Source organism: Cinclus cinclus, chromosome 2, assembly GCF_963662255.1.
Source record: "Cinclus cinclus chromosome 2, bCinCin1.1, whole genome shotgun sequence".
NCBI lineage: Eukaryota > Metazoa > Chordata > Aves > Passeriformes > Cinclidae > Cinclus > Cinclus cinclus.
The window spans coordinates 51,020,075-51,042,621 of record NC_085047.1 but is presented as its reverse complement, the minus strand read 5'-3'; the positions used below and the strand labels follow the sequence as shown (position 1 = coordinate 51,042,621).

General features: G+C 41.9%; 1 protein-coding gene across 1 annotated transcript in view; it reads right to left on the bottom strand.

Annotated features, from left to right (window-relative positions):
- Positions 1–9,776: 9,776 nt before the first annotated feature.
- The window catches only part of KL (klotho), a 41,582-nt gene continuing 28,811 nt past the window's right edge, over positions 9,777–22,547 (bottom strand). Inside the window, exons 2-5 of the mRNA XM_062514701.1 lie at positions 21,737–22,247; positions 17,321–17,589; positions 13,724–14,840; positions 9,777–10,114 (exon numbers count right to left, since the gene is read on the bottom strand). Coding sequence (XP_062370685.1) covers positions 9,777–10,114; positions 13,724–14,840; positions 17,321–17,589; positions 21,737–22,247 — 2,235 coding nt within the window. The remainder of the gene's footprint in view (positions 10,115–13,723; positions 14,841–17,320; positions 17,590–21,736; positions 22,248–22,547) is intronic.

Genomic DNA, 22,547 nt, shown 5'->3' with positions numbered 1-22,547 from the left:
AGGTGAAAATAATGGAATAAATATCCAGAAGACTGCTGGAGCCTGCCAATCAGATAGGAGAGGTTGAAAACACATACCACTGCTCCAGCTCAGTCATGATGTGAAAACGTTGGGGAGTGAACACAGACCTTGCCAGACAGAAAGCAGCATGACCCACTCACAATCCCATGGGAATTCAGCATGATCATGTCTTGGTCTCCTTGCCAGATGTGTGTCAGCCACAGCTGGATAGGGGGTTCATTTGGATGGGTGCTAGACGAGGTAGACTGTTGTTACAATGCAGTTACACATCAGGGTGTGACAGGACCAGGAACAGAAGGCATCAAGCCACAGATTTGTAACAAGGTAGGTGTTTGGATTCTCCCAAAATATGCATTTTAAATTGTGACCCCCAGTCTCCTGGGCCACTCAGCAATACAGTGTAGAAAGCCAACAAGTTCCCCAGAGCCGCAATGGATGCAGAGCAGAACCTACTGTGTAATTGCAGACTGCCCTGCTCCATTGTGCAAGACTCTGCTCAGCAAACACAAGGACGTGTGGAACTCAAGGGCAAACACAGGCCAGAGCAGTGGGTCTGGGTTAATGAGTAAACAACAGAGAAAATGTCACAACACTGCAGAGAAGTATTTGCCTGTCCTGCATAGGCTGGTGTTGGGAGGGTCTCACACACTTGAGATCCCCTCCCTAACCCCACAACAGGTCCCCAACAGCAGAACCTCTACACCTCTGACAAAGATCAGCATCTCCTGCAGAAAAAGTAACTTGGACACTTAGCTCCTTCCACCCCTTCGACCCTGAAACAAAGATTCTATCCCAATACCTTAGTACTGACCTCCCACAGGTAGTTATTTTCCACTGCTCTTTTCCACTGCCCGAGCCCAGTCCTTGAGCCCAGCATGCTCTCTGTTCCACTTAGTCCCTGCATGCCTGCCTGCAGGCTGGGCTCCAGCCTGCACCTGCTAACCCAGCCCAGGATGCACAGGACACAGCCTTTAGGTCAGGGTGACCATGGCCAGGTGGCCAGTGGTCCCAGCCCTAGCTGCAATGGGCTTGAGTACAGAATGTCCTGTGTCCCACAACAGGGACAAAACTCCAGAGTGAGGAGAGATCCTTTCTGCTTCTCTTCAGGAAGGACAGCGCACAAAAATAACCATAAGCCTCAGTCCTGTTGCAATGACAAGTTGGGGGCTTTTGATCCTCTCCCAGGGATGAGAATCCTGCAAGATAGAGAGGCTAAAGGCAGTGAACTGCTCTCTGCCTTGAGCAGAGACTCAAACTGTAGTGTGCAGGTTCTTAGCAGTTTGCAAGGGGACAGGATGAGCTCCTGGGTCTGCTGGAGCTTCAACAAGAGAATACTTGGTTCTGCTGCAAGAGCAGCTGCATGAAGCTCTGCTGGCAGCCAGCTACAGGATTACAGCTTATTTCTTAATCAAAATGCTCAGTTCTGCAAAAGACACAAGGGAAACTCAGCCCAAAAATACAGATTCTGCTCTATCCCCTGCTTACAGCAGCCCCAAGATAGACACATGGCCACAGACACAGAGCCAGCATTTACTGCAGTGAGGATTTGCAACAGCTTGCGATTTATGGGAGCAAATTAGCTGCAGGGCCATCTGTCCTTCCCCAGACCACTGGCCTGCTCCTTGCTGGAATGACTGCTGTTCCTTGAGAGGATGTGTATCGAATTGCTTACACTTTTTTTTTTTTTTTAATTCAATAAACGTGGGAACCACAGGTGGTGGAGCAGAGGACAGTAACCCTCTCAGCAGCAGCATCTGCAAGCCAGCAGTGCCCCACCACGCGTGTGGCACAGGTGCTGGCTGAGGGCAGCCTGACCCCCAGACCCACCCAGAGTCTGCCAGCCCACATGGCCACCCTGCTGCTCCCTGCTCATACCAGCCAGGCTTGCTCTTCATGGCAGCATGTCATGAAGCACCACAGCTGGTCCAGCTTGACAACAAACAGTGAGTCCTCCTTTTGTCCCCAGACTCATTCAGTTTAGAGACTTACCATGGGGGTATCCAAAGCAGGAGGTTTTTATCATCACCGAAAACCATCCCTATGTCTCACTGCTGGCCAACCAACACAAGAAAAGAGCCCACCATGGCCAAAGTGTAGAGCACTCTGGGTTCATGGCCACTCTGGTATTTTGCCCACTGTTGTTTGGTGCCCAGCAGGAGAGGAACTCAGAACTGGACCTATGAAGAGAAAGTACAGAATTTTAACTCTTTAACCTGGATTTCTTTTTCCCTCAAGAGTCATGCCCCTTTTATCCTGGCCCAGGGAGGAGGGATCACATAAGCATCTTAGCCAAGCTCCCAGAACTGGACTCAACCCCATCCGTTGCTTTCCAAAAGAGGCCAAAAAAAATTGTTAGGGAAAACTTCCCATTGTTCAGTGGCTGTACTTGGGGATCTCCGGTGAGCAATAGGGCTGCTGGCCAGGAAAGACAAACTCTGCTGCTGCAGATGAACTGATTCAGTATGGGCAGCAACACCCACATGCAGATCACATCAACAGCTCCCTCTGTGGCCATGGGACACCCAGAACACCATTTCAAAGCCATTTTTTGTCCCTCTTTCCTGTTTCCTACAAGGCTGGAGAGCCCAATCCAGCTACCCACTAACATAGCATGAATGCTCAACTTTGCCAATAGGGAACTCATCCACCTAATCATGGAGAGAGCCACTACCTGTGTTTTCATTACATCCCCTTCCCAAACAGTGAACCATCCCCCATCCACAAACATTGCCTTGGATGGGGTTCACTTGCTGGCCATGCCGATGCCCAGCCTTTTTAACCTATGGTTGTCTTTCTCTTTCATGTCCTTCTCTCCACAGCCAAGGACATGCCAGAACACTTATAAAGTTCTGGGCGGTGACATTCATCACACTGCTGAAACCACCAGGACAGCAATAGGAAGGCTTGTAGTTATTATCAATACAAATAAAAATAAAGGTTGCAAATGATGAAAAATTAAAAGGGTATCACTGGGTTAAGCCAAAAGGTTACAATACGGCCTCCTTGGCCTCCCAGTATGTTTTGCCTTGGGCAACCTTTTCCAGCAATGGCTGGTATTTAGCAGCAAAAAGATACAGTTATTGCATTTGGGTTTTTCAAATAACTGAGTAATTTAATCTTTTAAGTGCCTCTGAGATCACTTGTTGTAATTAAAGACAGAAGATGAATGACTGAAGTACAAGAGCATTGGAGGACTTTAAAAACGAACATGTCCTTGACTGCATTTCCTGTTCATTTATGTAACGATGATCCCATATTAATATGACTAAAAAGATAAAAGGAGAAAATAATAAGAACTTGGTTGCATTATTTTTCTTCCAGCCCAATAATAATATATCATCAGCCAGAGGAATGTGCCCGTGAATACCAAGCAGGAGCAACCACGTGCTGCCTGGAGCAGGACCCCTGCGATCTCCTGCTGTGAGGTGCAAGGATTGGCAATATCCATCCACTCATGGATCCCACAGCAATGTGGCAGATAAATGAGTTACAAATGTCTATAAAATTCACAAACTTGCATCAGAAGTTGACTTAAAAGCTCAGCAAGTGCTGGGAGAGGCGGCTGCAACACTGGTAGTTTCCTTTATGAGCACTTATTTTCTTAGCTTTTGGAAATAAGACCCATCTAATCCTAGTGGAGAGGGCGAGGCAGAAGGGTTGCTCTGCAAAGTGAAAACTATCGACAAAGAATATGTAAGGCCTGTAAACAGCATTTTTCCTACTGAGTAAGCTATAAGCCTTGACATACCTCTGTCATACCTGGGTATTTATAGCTCCCCATTTCATAGCCCAAGTGTATATAAATACATGCCCAACAGAGGGAAGAAGGGGTAATGAGAGAGCTGGAGCTCGCTCTGCTCCATTCTTCACACAGCACTAAGTGCCCGGGCCACACATGTCCCAGACTGGAGGAGCAGCAGCCTTGCACGCCTCAAGGCATCCTCCAGGCTGCCCAGAGAGGCTGCAGCCTGCCGGGAAGCCCTGCTCACCCTTTTGCTCCCCTCCCTTTCCTGGCAGGGCACCCAATGGCCTCCAGCAAAACTACACTACTGCCAGACTACAAAACTTTGTCACCTCATAAAACTTTACAGTGCAGGTAGTTTATACCATCACACCTCTTGAACTGAACACTCAGCCAATTCGCAGTTTCCTCTGGTGGGAGGAAAACCAGATTTCTTGGGTCAGGTGTTGTGTTTGTGCAGCCCTGCTGGTTTACAGAGCTGCTGAGGGCCTTTTACAAAGCCCTGAATGCAGAAGGCAGCGATGCACTGGCCAGCTCAGTGTTGAGAGCCAAATCACCACTTCAGCCAGCATCTCACCAGGACATGCTATTGGCTCTGCTTTTCCTCCAGGCCCCAGCACATATCCCACTTGGGAGGCGTTACTCCAGTTTGGAAATGCACTTCATAAACCACAGCCCCAAGGGAAGCTCTGGCTTGGAAGCTCCTGAGAACCAAACAGGTGGGACTGAGAAGCCACTACCAAGGTTTTCTCCTCCCCTGCAAGGACTGATGACATAAAAAACATCAGGGAGAAGTCCATCATACATCCCAGATTACAGGGGAAACGTTAAAACTCACCCTTCCCCATGAAAAAAAAAAAACAACAAAACTAAAACAAAAAAAACCACACAAAACAAAACAAAACAAAACAAAAAAACCAAAAACAAAACAGCCAAAAAACCCCCAAACACCTGAAGCTTTGTGTGTTATACCTAGTAAGGAAGAAACCATTTCCACTAACAGAAAAGAACTGCAGTAGAAACTAATCCCACTCACTGTGAATTTGCAGCATTTAGAAAACATCACTGCTGTTTCTCCAACTGCTTTTCTCAGTGCTGGTGACTGACCACCCCTCCTGCACTCAGACCCCCATGGGTCTCCTGGGACTTGGGCCAGATTTGGATGACCTCAGGAAAGCTGGGATCAGATAATGAGGCTTCACCATGTTGTGAGTAATTCTTGTGACAAGAAGAAGTCTTTTGACTGTTAAATTCCTCATGTAGGAGGTGTATCATTGAAGGAGGTATATCACTGAGGGAGAAATATGGAAAATATGGAAAAAAATATTTTTAACAAAGAATATTCAAAGTCACATGTCCCATCCCCACAGAAGGGGACTGCTTACTCAGCTGCCAGGATAAGGAACTTGCACATCTGCTTGTGCTTTCCTGCAATGGCTTTTCTGCCCTGCTTCATAGTATTTTCCCTGGCTTCTCTCTGCTTCACTGGTGCTTTTGCTACTCCTTCAGAAACACAGAAAGCATCACAAAAGAATAGCCAGTGAAATGTCAGCACCCACAAGCTGTCCTGGCTGCAGACTGCTGTTATTTCAAATTTCTGATTTCTTAAAAATCTTAATTTTTCTCAGAACTGCTTGACAGGGGTGTTTCTGTTCAATTCATGAAGCAAAGTAAAAGGTTCTGGTACATTCAGCACTGACACTTTCTTTTCACCTCATTTTTCCTCTTTTCCAAACTCTTATAAAGGGTGGGTTTAACAAGAAGGGTGGGCTTAACAAGCCTGCACCAGCCATAGCCTTGAGAGGGCTGAGGAAGAGTGGTTTGGCAATTCATGAGTGGCACATCAAAGACAGGAAGAGCTTTCCCTTTTCTTTTCCATGCCTCTTTTTCTTGGCTTTGCTTGAGCAAAGAAGGAACAGGATTGAACTTTCTTTGCCAAAGCTGAAGTCTGGCACCTTGAATTGACTTCTTCACCCTGAATAAAGGAATTTTCACCTCAGCAGTCTCTGCAAGCAGAATGAACAGATCAAGTTTTCTCACAGACTTGAAAGCAACACCTACAGTTCAAGGGAAAAGGGCATGTTGTGTGTTTAAACATGCTGAGACTTGTATGGTCCCTGTTCCGTTCATTTGGTTTGTCCCATTCTACTCCCACTTCCCTTAATCTTGACATTTACTACCCTTAGGATGTTTAACAACCATGCCACAAACAGATTGCCTACTGCTGAACTATGCTGACAGCATCCCTGAAGCCTGGGAGTAACTCTACTGGAATAAAAGGGTTTTCAGATTTACTGCAGTGTTACTATGGAATAAGATATTGCACCAAAGCACTCTTACATTGGTATGGTTCCTTCCACAGACTTTCTAAATAGCAACAGTCACTTTAAAACATAATAATAATGAAAAAATAAATAAATAAATAAAAAACCTCAAATAACAAAAACCCTCCAAACTCCTAGGTCTGTTGGAAAAACATCTGTTTAGCCACAGGCCCCAGAAATCTCCAACAAAAGTTAGAGTTATTTCTGCGTCACTGGAAAAACAAACAGCAACACAAACTCCTTGCAGAGTTATCACAATAGCTTCTCCTGAGATACTCTGTACTTCAAGCTGCAGGCAAAGAAACTGGACAGATTAAACAGTAAAATCATGTTACAATTTGTTACATTCAGAATCTTTATTTCACTTCTGAGGTTGTTATAAAAACAATATAACATTCATCCTGTTATTTAGCAAAGACATCCCTCCCACAGTCACCCTGCACAATCTTTTCAAGAAATAAACCAGAAGATTCGCACATGCCACAGAAATATTTTGAACAGATATAATGTTTAATCTGGAGCACTGAGTAAACCAACAACAGCATTTCATTCTATAAACACAGTTAAAAATCAAGAAAGCAGTCTACCAAAAAAACTGCAAGTTGAACATGCCGAGCCTTGCAGCTTTTCAGAAAACAAACCACCAGCCACCAGCAAAGTGTCTTTGCAGCCTGAGCAGGGAGCCCCCTCTGCTCAAAGTCCTTGCTGCTGCCTGCATTTCTCAGGATGCACAGATGGAGTCGAGAGCGCCAGATCACTGCTCTCATGTGGGCATCGAAGGCAGCAAGTGCCCCACAGCAGGACCAAAGGAGGTGACTGCCAGATCAGTTTGCATAAGCACACCTTGAAGGTACCCAATCTCTGCCTATTCAAGGGCTGCTTTCTTGTTAGTGAAGAGCGATTTTTTCAGGATAATTGACAGGAAACTTGCACTGTGCCCTGATTACATAAAATAAGGCTGATTCCAGAGGCAAAACCATACCATTATCTCCATCAGAACAGCCCATCATTGTGCAATTCACTGGCCCAGGCAGCACCACAGGCAGGATGCTTGGGAGAATGCTTTGGCAATCACTGTGCCCTGCTCAAGCCAGCTGCGCGCTGCAGTGATATTTAAAACCTTCCGAAGGCAACTATGCCAAAGGCTGCGTTAGCTCCATGGGTCATGGCTCCATGAGTGGATAAGATCACACAGTAACAAATCCCAGTTTACCTACAAATTAGCTATCCAGCTGGTGCCATCTGCCTGTCGGTGGTTACATATCATCCAGCCTCCATGGGAAGAGCCTGCTGTGTCTCCTCCGTGCTGGGACTGCTGTTTGACACATTTTGCTGCACCTCGGCCATTCCACAGCTCCCAGCAGCAGCTGGATGGATGGGAACTGCTCATGAAGTATCACGTCAGGCCAGTGTCCACCAGCACTGTGCCCATGGCACCTGTGCTCTTCTGGATTTGCCCTGCCAAGGCCTCCAGAGCCCCCTAAAACCCAGTGGAGGCAGGTACAACTCAGGTACACCTGGCTCCTCAGAAACATCAGACCCTGACATTTGATCAACAGTAAAACACACACCACACACACACACACACATACAAAACACACAAGCTGGGCATGACCTGGGTACAGCCTGTGTTAAATGAATGTCACTTTTTGTTGCAGACTGCAAAGGCACCTGGCAGCTGGCATAACGCATAGCATGGTGATTCATTGCTGTGCCAGGGAAAAGCCATTCCATATTTCATACACTCAGAGGGAGCTATTTCTTCATAATCCTCAGTGTTGCGCCACTTGGTGCACCAGGCACCAATGAATAAATATGCAGCAGTTTGAAATGTTCTCTTCTACAGCAAGTCCTATCAGTCTATAAATATTTTTTATACATATTTGTAATACTTCATCCCTGAAAAGTGCACCTTAATACCAGAATATACATCATTGCAAAGAGATACCATTTAAAGACTAGAACTGGAGGAAAAAATATACTAATCACTATGAGAAGATATTCCTTTTTTTCTATACAGTATTTAAGAAAAAATATAAACTTAAATTACAAATTAAAATCATATTTCATATGTAATTTTTAATTTGAAATACAGAATCATAGTGTTCAGGTTGAAAGGAACCCTGGGATGCTATTTAGTCATCTTCTAGTAACCTAGTAGATAAACATCACATTTAATACGGCATAATCAGCTTTAGTAGATAAATAATTCTTGATTAACACAGAGCACATTTCTTTTAAAATGTTCTTTCCAGTGAGTGACATTGTTCACATAACCATAAAAATACAATTATAACTGAAGGCAATGCAGACCTAGAGGTAGAGGGCAGAGAAAAATGACCATACTGCTTCATAATGAGGACCCCCCCCGAATGCAGCAATTCACAAGGCAGGCAAAATTACATAGGTTTTTTTTTCCATTCTCTTTCTATTTCTACTAATAAATGATGGTGCTAATATTTTGCTGTTTTATCTTGTTGAGAGAAAAACAAGAGGCCCTCAGACATCCAATAATACTTTGGGACGAAATCCTACCAGGTCCAGTTGCTCAAAGGAGAATCTCCAACCAACCTGTGAGAGGTTTGGCCCAACAGCTCCACAGTCTCAGACCCTGGCAGCAATAAAGTGCTGTACTATTACACCAAAATGCTGGCTTTTAAAGTTTCTGCATTCAACACAAATAGCACACAGAGACCACCCCTGCTAAGTTACCACATGTTTCCAGCAGCTAAATAACAGGGCAGCAGTAGTGGCAGCTGAATTCAGCTGGTAGGGGAAGTGCAGAAATAGGGTATCCCAGCTGTGCCATGTCCCTGGGTACAGGGCAAAAGGGCACGGGGTCAGGTACACAGTTTTCTCCCAACTGAGATGGTGAAGACATCCCAGTTCCTGCTCTTTGCCTTTTTTTTTTTTTTCTGAGCAAATCTAGGGGAAGCCCTGTCACCCTTCCCATCTCTTCCCAGTAGATGGCATGACCTCTGCAATCCCTGGATATATCCCTGCTTCTTACCCGCCTGAGAAGGACACAGTTCCTTTAACTGAAGTTCCCCAATGGCATCCTGAAGTCAGATGTGGTCTCCGTACTAGTTAACTGATTTACCAAGAGCTACCTGCAATACAGACTCATTTCCCCCTATTCTTCCTCCTGCATCTGCTCTAAGGAAGGGGTTATTTTTAACCCTGACACTGCTTTTTGTAATTCTCCTCCATCTTTCTTCTGTCTTGATCCCTGATCCAGTTAGGTTCTAGGTTTGGTTAAGAAACATCAGTGTTAAACCCAGTTTGGAAAAGTAAATTATTGTTTCACCCCAGTCTTGGGAGAATGTGGCATTTAGGCTTTTCCATCATAATGCTTTCAAAACCTACTTTTACCTGTCCAGTTCAGTGAGGCAAATCCAAGAAGGGGAAAGCATCTACCCAGCAAAAGGCTCCAGGCAAAGTTGTGAGACAACTCCAACTACAGGAATCGAGGACTGCTTATAAACCAAAGGTACTATAACAGAGAACAGAGAATTACTTCTGGAAGCCGTATGCAAGCAGTTGCTTCTCACTGTCAATATCCTGCAGTATCAGGCAATGTAAATGCCTTCCTAATGCTGAAGCAATCACAGCATTGTGCATTCTTATTTCAGATTTCCCAAGGGGATGCAAGAAAAAGCACGGTAAGTGATGTATTCAAATGAGAAGCTCTATTTATACCTTCTTTCTACCCTCCTGGAGTAGTAAGTAATGAAGAATATAGTAACAATAAAAGCAACAAATATGAAAGAGACAAAGGCTAATAACGATTTTCTTGTTCGGAAGAAGTGGCATTCAGGACACAAGGCAACCTCCTCCAGACACAACAACTCAGGAGTTTCAGAACCAGGAAAACCATTATTGCCAATTATTTCTCTGTAATGTTTCAGAGAAGGCTTTGGTTTGTATTGATTTGCAATGTAGCTGTAGAGACCATACTTAGGAGCAGTCTTGTCATTAAAAGAATAGACAAAATATCCTTGAAGGTTCACGTCATCCAAGGTGTAAGCTGCAAAAGAAAACAAAGGCTTGAAGAAATGAGTCAATGTCACTTTGCATTCAGGAGCAGTACCATATGTACCATATGTAAAGGAGGGGCAGAAGTACATCTGTACTTCTCCGCTCCAAAATTAGGTAAGGTATATGTACATCTGTTAAATGTTTCTCATAAAAAGTAAGAATCTGTCAGCCACTGCCAAACAGCGTGATCTGTGAGTATCCTGCAATTTATTTCCTTGTGCTTGGTAAACACAGCTGTGATTGACTGTGTTTAATGATCAGCATGGAGCCTATCATGAAAAGATGGTTCTCTTTGTTATGTATGAAAGAATATAATTTTTGGGTTTCCTGCCCCTAGTTTTCTGCAGCCTGTTTCTCTGATTGCTCCTTCTCCCTTGCAGGGCATGTCCCGATGGGGACAGTCAAGAAACAGAGGATGTCAGGCTGCACTTCTCACTAGCAAAGGCACAGTGACACCAGAAGAATTGCACAGCCACACTGAGGTCGTGTACTGGGATATCACTGGTGCGAGGGGAAAGGTTATGCAAATCACTGCCCTCTCTTGTTATTAACAAGCTTCTGATCCAAGATGACCTGTATTAGTCTTTACTGAGAATATGTCCACAATCCATACTGCTAACTCAGCTACTGGAAGAGGTGCAGCAGCTGCAGTGTTAACCTTGAGCCATCAATCAATCCAAGATAGTAAACACAAACTATAATAGTTTATAACTCAAAATCCGTGTTTTAACAAATTAAAGGAGATGAACACAGAAGTAAATTCTCATATGCTTCTGGAAACAAATCTTTCTGAAGCCATATACAAGACTTCAGCATCTCTAATCTACCTTTAATGTGTAAAATGAAATATTTACCTGCCCTTTAACAGAGCTGCTGCTGAGGATAATTAGTTGTGTTTGCAGAACTGCAGGTGGACTTAATGGCATTACATAAATGGTTACTGCTGTTCTTTGTTCTCAATTGGCAAATATGTACTTAAACAGAGTACAAAGCACTTAAAAATACGGTCCCGTACTGTATGCTGGAATCATTTATATGCACAAACGTGCAGGCTCCTCTGGAACAATGCAGGTGAGCAATTACACGCACAAAAATTTCCACATGCAGTGCCTGAACCCAGCTGGAGGAAGAAGTCAGAATAAGGATTTTAAGGCCAGGGCATACATGCCTCTACATTGTGACACTGAGGTAAGGACACAAGATTTCTAATTCATCTCAGTTACTGCACAAGGTCTTGCGAAAAAAGAAATGCAAGTCTTGGAGAAACCTGAATCAGTCATGATGCCAAGGTTATGTAATGACAAGATGGGGAAAAAAGTGCAATATCAGAGAGGGAGAAGAAAAAATGGAAAAGCTGATGGACCAAACGCTATGGAGAAGTGTATGGTGTCTAGAGGGGGAGATTAAGCTTTAGAAAAAGTACTATGGCTAGTTAGCAGAGACATATTTATCCATCGCAAAGAAGGTGAAAAGATAAGAAAATAGGTTAACCTGAAAAACACAGAAGCTATTTGCAGGCTGGACAGAAGAGGGAGAAAGAAGTTACTGGGGGACAGTGGTACAAGAACATTTAAAAGGGCAAAGTTTTGTAAAAAACAGAGGCATCTGTAGGTGTTCTTGCTAATGGGAACTGGGAGAAAAGCCCATATCCACAGACACTTTGAAAACAGGAGTCCCAAGGAGACAAGAAATACAGAAAAAAAACCCCCAAGTTTAAAACCACAAGTCCAAATATAGCCAAAATGTGATTTTTAACTATAGATTAATAAAAGATGCATCCAGTGCTACAACATGCTGGAGAATGAACTCTTGGGCACTTAACATTGATGTTCAGTAATTTGCAAAAGAGGTAGAAATTACAGAGGAAGAAGTTAAAGCCAATAGTTAATGAAGTGGACAGGAACTGCCAGCCATCCTTCACTACCTATCAATAGAGTGGAACAGATGATGCAAAGCTTGATAAATATGAAATTTAGGAGATAATACATGATTAATGTCAATCATCTTAGCTTTATGATAAATAAACTTTGCCAAAATAACTTGACATCTTTTATTCTGAGATCAGCACATCAATAAAAGTAATGATGTTTGATGTTATATACTTAGAGCTTCACAAGGCAAATGACTTGGTATTATATGGCATTTGGAACAAGAAAATAGAATGTTATGAGGTCAAGGGAAGCCTATAATAAACAGATTTCCACTGGTCTCAAGTAGAATTAAGAAGTAATAGAACTAGAAGTAAATCTAGAAATGTAATTGCAGGTAAGTAAGTGTCACAGTGTATGTTTCTACCATGGTCATGGAGCTTGGCTTTTAGCACTTTTAGATTTAATGATCTTAAATATATAGGCAACCTGAAATAAATGTAAAACTATTTCTCACAGTCTGCAAGTATCACAAAGATTAGAGACATAACTTAGCTAGTGTAGCAAGGTTGGCACAAGCAAGCAGCAGTCATTTGAACATGACCAAATGTGAAGACATCAAAGAACAAGAAGAGACCTACTTTTGAAGAGGCAGTCCTGCTTGGAATGGGGGGCAGGAATTTGTAACTAAGTTTAAAATGTCAGTAAATCGCCACAGAATCTGCGTAATCAACCTGCTGCCATAGCCAAGAAGGCCAACAGCCTTCTTGCATGTAGAAATGAGGAGGACAAAAGGTTATGTTATACCTGCCTAAGTGTGACAGGAACAATGTGCACAAGTCTGGGTTTACCCCTCTCATGAGGAATGCCAGCATACAGGGAAAAACTTAATAACTCAGAGCTTTGAAATGATGCTTTATAGTAATGGACACAAAGAGCTTTTTATTACCTATCAAAGAGATAAATGAGAGATAGCTAGTCTTGTGTCTGCAAATACCTACATAGGTAAAATACATGTGGAAATGCACAACAAATTGCTTAAAGCCAAAGCTAGAGCAATTAATAGTAGATGTGAAATTTATATGCATATCTATACACACATTGTGAGGTGCCAAATTCTTCATCAGTTAAAAATTACCTCATTTGAGTCTCATGTTTTTCTGAAAAAACAGCATGTGCTGTAAGACAAGATGACTCAAAATGCCTCCTTTTTGCCTTCTAATTTATGAATCTTTGAGACAGAGACTGGTATGTGTTCTGAATAGCAGGAAACAGTCCAGGAAATGGAATAATGAGGTAGACAGCTGAATTATTATGAAGATCACTCTTGGATAAGACTACTCTTGGATAAAATACAGGGACAACTGAGGAACAGAACTCATACCCAGCCCTGAGGCACATTGGTGGAGAGAAGCAACAAAGCAAAACAGTAGAAGTGCAATACGATGAAAATCTGACTAAATACATGTGGAGCTACTCACGTAACTTCTATTTGAATCCACAAAAAACTTCTGATGTCTCATGCAGAATATAAGCAAGGTCAGTCTTTCTGATGTTTAATAACACCAGTCAATCATAAATCAAGGGGAAAATTACCTGTTACACTGTAGTAACATTTAATTAATGGTATATTTTACAGAGAACATGTCTTATAAAGCTAAACATACTCTATCACACAGTGTATACTAATAGTGGGATTTGTGACATATAAACCATCTGTGGTTCCTTACCTTTTAAAGCTTCATTAATGTAATTCTGTATGTAATACACTCTGAGCTTATCGTGCACCATATTCTGGTCATCATCAATTCCATTAGCCATAACATAAACTGGGACATCGCCATACTTTGATTTCACCCACTTGAGCAATTTACGCAGTCCCCAGGGCACTACTGCAGCTCTGCTGGGAGAGTGAAGCCATGTGATGTCATTGATCATTTGAGCTTCAAGGTAGTGGTCATATTTTACTGCATCTTCTTTCTCTGAGCCCACAAGGGTAGTAGTGTAGTGACTCAAGGCAAAAAAATCGAATGAGCCCTGTATTAACTTCTTTTCATCTTCTGAGAAGTAAGGCAAGTGGAAATTATACAGGTCAACGCCATTTATCCGGTGAAGCCACGCTCTCATCACCTCTGGGTAGTCTCCATTCCCAAAGATGGGCTCTGCAAGCCAGCCAATGTCAAACTCTAAAATTCTGTCAGCAACCTCTTGGTCATTCCTGGAAAAGGGACAAGCTGGTTCTACCCAGTCAGCTTGCAAAGCTATAGATATTTTGCCCTTCTGAGATCTCCTGAATTCTTTGTCATAAAGATGCCAGACTTTTGCATGGGCTTTCAAAAGGTTGTGCCCTGCTGTGTATGTCAGGTTTTTCACAGATGGTTCATTCATGGTGATCCAAAATTTGACATGGTCCCCAAGATTTGTAAAGCAGAATCTGGCATACTCAACAAAAGCCTGAACAGTTTCTGTGTTCTCCCAAGCCCCATATTTGGCAAGAGAAACTGGAAGCTCCTGATTCTCAATCATAGGTTGCCATAAAGCAACAACAGGAGTTATGTTAACTCTGAGAAGTTCACTAGCAAAACACTGATAGTAATGTACAAGTGTGTGATTGATTAGAGAAAGGTTACCTAAAGGAAGGATTAAAGACCATTTCAGTGAAAAATGGAAGTGTGTGACACTCATTTCTTGCAGAAGAGAGATCTGGAGCCTGATAGCAGCGAAGTCAACACAGTGACGCTTGCGCTTTGAGGCGTAAACTCCATCCACTTTAATGAGCTTCTTCGTCTGGTGAACATCCCACACATAAACACTGGAGTCAAGGAACTGGGCAGGTGTCGTGTCTACCTGGGAAAAGCAAGAAGCACACCAGATTCAAACTGCTTGTTCCAGGTAGTGGGAACCTCAGAACCATCAGGCACAGCCTAGTGAAAGAATATCCTAAGTCAAAGCATTGCATTCAGCATCTCTGACACTGGCATCTCGGGCTCATATGAATGAATGACTTTTCTGTTAACAAGTGAAAAAAATGTAACAAATTAAAATATACCAGAAAAGTACCAAATCTATGTATCATTTTCACTCTACTTTCCAAACAACCTTATGCTAATGGTCATCGTGTTTTTGTCTTCTCTAGCCTGTTCCAGTTTCCAAAAGAAACAAGGCATTGCTCAGGGATAAGGCACTAAACCTGCAACAGATCTCCAGAGAAGGAGATCATCAATGAAGACTACAGTAATTTTTAAAATGTTTTTCTTTCAAGATTAAAGAGTGTTTACAGAGACTGTTGTAAATTACCCAGTACAGTCTGTTTCAGGACCACTCCCTGAATGCAGGAAAATAAATAATGAACACAACACCATTTCTCTGTTCTGTTCTTTTCGTGACTATGATGAAAGATGAGTAATGCTCTCCAGTTGATTTCTAGCAAAAATTCAGTTGACAAGCAAAATTTTTCTTTCCTGCTGAAGACATCCTTTTTAATTTAATTCATACTGAAGTAATTTCCAAGTTATTTCACCAGGCTGTTGATGTCTGAATCAATTTTTTTGGGCCTCTGAGTAAACCTACTATATGTTACTCCAACAGAAAATGCAATTCTGAGAAGGTTTCAGATGTCAGAACTGCCTGTATGATACACAGTAACACAGTACTAGATGAGCTTCTCAGGGTTGCTCAGAATTATACTTTCACTTTTTAATGAAAATCACCAGCACAGTAAGGAATAGAAAATGCAAAATTAAACTACTTATAATAATGCACAGTGTGAAATTTCCTCATTCATACTCTGTGTGATTCTTTCTAGACCCAAATCACAGCACAGTGTCACCATGGTTTTTATTTGTCCTTTTCTCTTTCTTTTGAATCTTTGGTGTGTGGTTTCCACCAGTTCAGATTCCTTGTCCTGCCCTCTGCTTGAAAAGCAGATGTCAGCCTACAACCAGCATTCAACTTGTAGCTGAGGCTCTGCAGACTGTATAAAAGAAGCTGCTGAAAATCAGTTGCTATTTTCTCCGGAGAGGTCAGTACTGTGCTTATAGAAGAAAGTAATAAAAAACAGCATGTGTGAGGGAAATTGCTTTCCTGGAGAATTGTCCCTTGTAGATTACTAAAGCATGCATTGCCACTAATACTGTGGGAATGCTGTCAAAACAGTTTTTCCACTGTGATGCATCTACAAATCAAACTACCTAAGCCTTACAGCACAAAATGTTTGAATGGCCTTCTGAAACGAAAATATTCAGCTTTGAAGATTTTGAGGATGGGAGAGGTGTTTTTTAGCTGTTGTAGGCTGACTGACTCTGCAACTTTATAGTTGTTATTGACTCCAAAAGCAGCAATTCCATTTCCAATTCTTAATCTAGCTGAGAGCTAGGAGGATGACTTGAATTTTCTTGGAAATCGGTGCATGAGGTAAGGAGGCTGCAGTATTTCTCAAGAGAACAAAGCCAAGTCTTACATTTGGAGTGAGAAAAAACAAACAAGCTCCTCACATTCTAGCCTTAAGAAAGATTCTGCCTTTGTGGAAAATATAAACTAAAAACTCTATTCTTGGATGAAGCCTTGGCTTTGAATTTGCACCTCTTTACTGTGGTTAGAGAAGCTCTGCACCCAAAATAGTATCAGAGAATTACAGAGCCCAGCAGTTAAAGTGATCATAACTAAGGTATGATTTTTACTCAAGTTATAAAGTCATAGAATTTGAAAAATTCTCCCAAAGTATCAAATCAGTTGAAATAAAGACTGAGGGCCATGAACTAGCTAGGTTCTATGCAAGGGCAATGCAGACCCTCATCAGACACAGTATGACATAAAATGAAATAGAAGGAACACAGAAACTTCATTTAAATCTAATATCACCCACTCCCTTTTATATGAAATCTCTCTAAGAACCGTACCGGGATGTATATGTATAGGATGTAGAAACATGCCACTGGAGTTTTAGGAGTTTTCAGGAAGTTTTCTAAAATGTATTTTGCAGTTTAGCAGATTTAATTTACTTCCCTTTGAAAAGAACTGACTTCCCATAACTGATCACACACGTTCAGGGTAAAACAACTATCATACTACTTCCCATTTCCCCACATTTTTCTGAAACATTACTTATAGTGTCTCAATCGGACTGGTTCTCCTTGGTCACACACAGGAAGTCTGGTGAAGACTCAAAGACACAGTACTTAGCACAAAAGCCTTGTACCCGTCTCCTTGCAGCGCTGTGGTAATACACACATGGAGTGTGGCAAGGACACTCAATTTAGCAAATACGTCACTGTGAACTTGTGCACTGATCTGGCTGGACAGCCTGTCAGCTTTATTATCAGACTCACCTGAATGTAGTTGTCAACAATTCCCCAAGCAAAGCCACAGGGAAAAACACCTTCTATGGGCTGGTTTTCAGGCAAAGGTGGAAAGCCATTTTTTTCTATCAGCTTTTGATAGAACAAGACAGAAGACTTGGGCATCAGCTTCTTGTCATGGCTTTGAAAATCAACATAGAACAATCCACGTCGAATGCTGTAGCCCCTATGCCACTCAAAGCCATCCAGGAGGGACCAGACTGTGTAGCCAAACACATTAACTCCATCGTACCGGATAGCTGAAGAAAGAACAAACCCAAACTTATCAGGGTGCTCATTTTTCCTCTGCAGATTACACCCTATCAGCAATGCTTGCAGCATTAGTGTGTAAGAGCAATGCAACAGGTCAGCTAAGTAACTCATGGCCTTTGTCAAAGCTTATTCAGGGAACATATTTCAGCTGCACTTCTTGAGCTGCCAGATTGCGGTAGAAGGCAGCACAGGTGCCTGCTTGGCTTTAAAGCAGTGAGATTTAGAAAGAGAAGCCGTGCAGCAATGGTTTGAGCAGTGCTGCTCATCAGACATGCCAAACCTCAGGCTCAGAGTAGAGCCTGAGCCATCTGCAGCCACGGATCCGGTGACTGCCCTGCACTGCCCTCTGTTCTGCTCGCACTGCAGCTCACTCCGGAGTAGCTGTTACTGCAGCACTACTCTGCAGGCAAACAAAAGTTACACTGCTTTTCATCTCCTCCCCTCTACTCCAAATACATACTGAGAAAAAACCTCACAGCACGTTTGGTGTGCACATGAATTTTTATTACCACAGACTCCAAGTAGAAGTGATAATACAGAAAGACTGTTTATTTGGCAATTCTGCCTCTTCACATCTTTTATGGCAGGCATTTTACAGCTCAAATACTTAAGGGTTTCTAAAAATATGTGCATGTTCTAGGTCAAGTGTTTGACTTCTAAAATCACCACATGCTTTGAAGGTCAATGTCAGGATCTTCTGGCATCTGTTAGTTTTACCAGCATTATTATAAGATTCCACATGATACTCACTTTTAGCTGTATTAAACACTGAGATTCAGCAAAATGTTCCTGAGCAAGGCTCAGCTCCAGGAAAGCACAAAGCAGTGTGCTTATTCTAATTACATAATTAGACCCACCCTAATTCAGCAGTGCATTTAAGCACATTCTTAAGTGTTCTTTTGAACTGGTGTTTGGCTCTGCAGCCAGCAAAGTTTATCCTTATTACTCACCATTTTCTGTCAGCCCAAACTGGATACTGACTGAACATAATATTTACCAGCCTAGTAACATTGAAAGTGTTATTTCAGGCAAGCAGAATAACAAGATCCTAATTTCCTGCTAATGTACCTCATTACAATCAGCTATGAGGGACCACATGGATTCTTGATTGTAACCCTGTTTGAATCAATTAAAGGAACAATGCGGTTAAATAAGCAACAAATTTGGCCCAGTCTTTGACAGAGGTCATGAGAAAATGTCTAAGGAAATGGAATACTTCTCCTCCTAAAGGCACCATTCTTTTGTGTTTGGCAAATATCACTATTTTTCTAACCTCTGCATGCACCCATGATGACATCTGCCATACAGCAGAGTAAAAGCCAGTACAGGTTCACTGTGTGAACCAGTTTCAGTAAGAACTTCTTCAAACAGCATCTCACTCTTCTCTAAGTCATCACACAGCACTCCCACACTTCCTGAGCAGCTAGTAAAAATCCTCCTCAAATCCTTTTTAAAAAATGTATTAACTTTTAAGTGTCACCTAGGAAAGAAGCAACTCGAAAAATGTTTGGAAGTTCCAAAAAGTCTGGAAGTCTCTAACACTGTGTCCCACATGGATTGCGTATTACTGGGAAACCACAATGAAAATTAATGTATTTATTTTCTCTTTTCTTTTCTTTTCTTTTCTTTTCTTTTCTTTTCTTTTCTTTTCTTTTCTTTTCTTTTCTTTTCTTTTTTCTTTTCTTTTCTTTCTTTCTCTCTTCTCTTCTCTTCTCTTCTCTTCTCTTCTCTTCTCTTCTCTTCTCTTCTCTTCTCTTCTCTTCTTTCTTCTCTTTTTTCTTCTCTTTTTTCTTCATTTCTTTCTGTATATGTCTCTTTTTTCCTTTTACGTTTGTTGGTGACCAAACAGCGCTGACTGGAATCTAGACTGTCCTTGCTTCTGAAACTGAGTGGCCTTGTCCATACCACTGCAAGTGACACCTGATTTGAGCAATCCCCCAGAGCACACCTACAAGTATGGCACTGTACAGACCAGAACTTTGCCACAACTGGGTTAAAAATTAAACAGCAGTTCAGCTCATGCCCTGTTTGGCTCAACAGTACAGAAGTCATGCAAGAAACATGGCAGACCCTTAAGTATCAAATACAGTTCTTTAAAACCTTCTGCTCAGTGGCTCTCCAACCCCAGTGCCTGAAGGAGAGGTGTGCAAAGGCTTCAGCCCATGCTTCCATCTGAAGGTGCCCAAAATCTGTATTTTGCCTCTGGACATACCTGAGAATATCTTGGTCCTTCTTGTCAGGGGCCTGGCTGTTCCTTTTCTGCTTAAGACTCTGAATTCAGATTGGGTAACTCCCCAGACAGTGACCTGACCTCCATTAGTCAACATGACCCAGAGGAGCTTGGATGCCCTCCCAGGCAACACGCTCTGCTTTACAAGGCACAATCCATTTGTTTGTTGCACCAGAGACAGAGAAGGGAAGTGAATATGACCCCAGAGTAAGTGGTGAGATACCCACACATGGGAGAAGAAATCTCCAACCAATTAGCACCTCTAATTAATATTTAACAATTTTATATTACTGCTCTATTTACTCTAATCAACCCTAAATGCTGCCTGGGGGGAAAAAAATAGCAAATACAGCTGTGAATCCCAAATAAATATCCTTTCCCAAATAAATATCCTTTCTCAAAGGAAAATTTAAAAATGAATCTAAAAAAAATGTATAGAGCTTGTCTATAGCATGCAGTATCAGAATGGACACCTACATCAGCACTTCAAGCGAAATCAGGAGCACACTTTTGAGCAAATCTCCCTCATCATGCTTGAGTTCACATCACACAGTGGACTCAGAATGCATGGCCTGAGTTCCTTTGGGGTGAAATTAATCCAGAAATGGGAATACATACAGTGTGGACACCTGGCCCTCAACACCAAGTCATTTTTTTACTCTACAGGCTTGCACCAACTGGAGTACATTTACTTGTTAAACTAGATGCAGAAATAAGCAGTTCTGTCTGAACCAGTGCATACACACAACCAGGCACAGACACTGGCAAGATCTAGCAAGGAGCAACATCCCAGTTATGCTATGTCTAAATTTATCATCTTTGCTTCTCAGTGCTACAGCTCCAGTGTCATTTTACTCTCCCTTCACCACTGGAGTAAATGTAATGGCAAATACCCCAAAAATCTTCATATTACAGTGCTTAACTTCACTGGATAGGCATATCTACATCTTCCAGAGAGAAAGCTTGTGCCTTTGTGTTTGGTTTTTAATGCTGTCCAATAACTCTGCTCACAGACAGCATGATGCCTTTTTTGTATCTTTCTCAGCTAAATTCCCCAAGGTATTGCATAAGGAACTTTGGTATTTACATTGGATTTTGCAGATTCTAACAACAGAAGATCTGGGTGCAATACTTCCCATTTTAATGATACCAAAGTCCCTTCTGCAGACCCAGCCTGCCTCTGCTTTGTTCTTTTTTTTACTATAAAAAGCTTAGTCAAGTGCCAGTATCTTACGACAAGTCTGTTATACTGTTGTTGCTGTTATTATTATTTATTGAGTGATACAACAAAACAAAAGACACTTTGTAAATTGAGATTGCTTCCAGCCAGCTATGATTAAAAGGCAGATCCATGTATGCATTTCCAGCAATTTAAAATCTAAGCAGAAATAGGAGTAATTGGACTATGACCCCTCTATGAAGATGAGCTCTTCATCTGACTTTATGCAAACTATAGATACCGTGCTTGCAACAGCTAGTTACTGCTTTGTTTCCATCCTTTTATACTGGATCCACAGGCCCAGGTATTTATTCACCTTTTAATTTATCTGCAATAATTAGGTTTCTGGAATAGCAGAAAATATATAAAAATAGCACAAAAAATTCTCCTAAGGTCACTGAGAATATAGTTTATGTCTTGCTCTTCCTCCTACCAAAGGCAGTAGAAATTTCCCTACTGACTTCAAGGACAGCAGCATCAAGCTCACCAAATGCTACCTGCAGATAAGAGAGTTCTTCAAGATAAAAAACAAACCCAGGAAAGGGATTTGATGTCTCATTTCACAAGTGCCAAGACGAATATTAAATATGAAAATCAGTTCACAGACTGGTGCCTCAACACACCTCTGTAGGCTATACTGCAGTATGATTTTTTCAAGAATTCATTAATACAAAGTGCATCCTACCTTTTAAAGTTTCCATAATGAACTTCTTGAGATAGTAAATATATTTGGCATCATCTTTCTTGGTGGTACCAGAAACGAACCAGCTGTTCTCCACAATGAATATTTGGGGGTTGTTATATTCACTGTTTATCCAGTAAAGGAGCTGCCTCAGGCTTATTGATTCCAACTGCTGGAATTTCATGTGGGAGTCCAAAAGCTGGAAACTCAAGGTAGCTCCAAAAGAAAGAGCAAAAAAGTCTGCTGTTCCCTTGATATACTTCTTCTCAGCCTCACTGAATTCAGGCAACAGAGATGAGAGGTTGCTCCTCATGCTCTCTGGATAGTCACCATCAATAAATATGGGCTTAGCAAACCAGCCAAGCACAAAATCAAGGGATTTTTGGCATTCTTTTATGTTCTTTTCAGTCATATGCTGGGGTTTTATCCAGTGGGAGCTAAGGGCAATGGACACTTTTCCTCTTTGAGCTGGACGGAAATGGTCATTGTAGAGATGCCAGACCTTAGCATGGGCCTGTTGAAAAGAAAGGCTGTAATTAATGGACCAAAAAATCCATTTTAAGTAACACAATTATTCTCAAGTACTGGAGCTCAGTCATATTCATTCATCAATAGTTTACAAAACCTAAATTACCTCTTAATACCATATTAATACCATGTATCAACCAGAAATTGCTAGTTGGCTGGGGAAAAGAGCATCTTCATTTTCCATGAGATATTATTACAGGCACTGAACACCATTCTGGCTTTATTAACTTCTATTATTGAGTTCAGACATACTGCCAGTATTTACAAAAATGAAAATACATTTAAC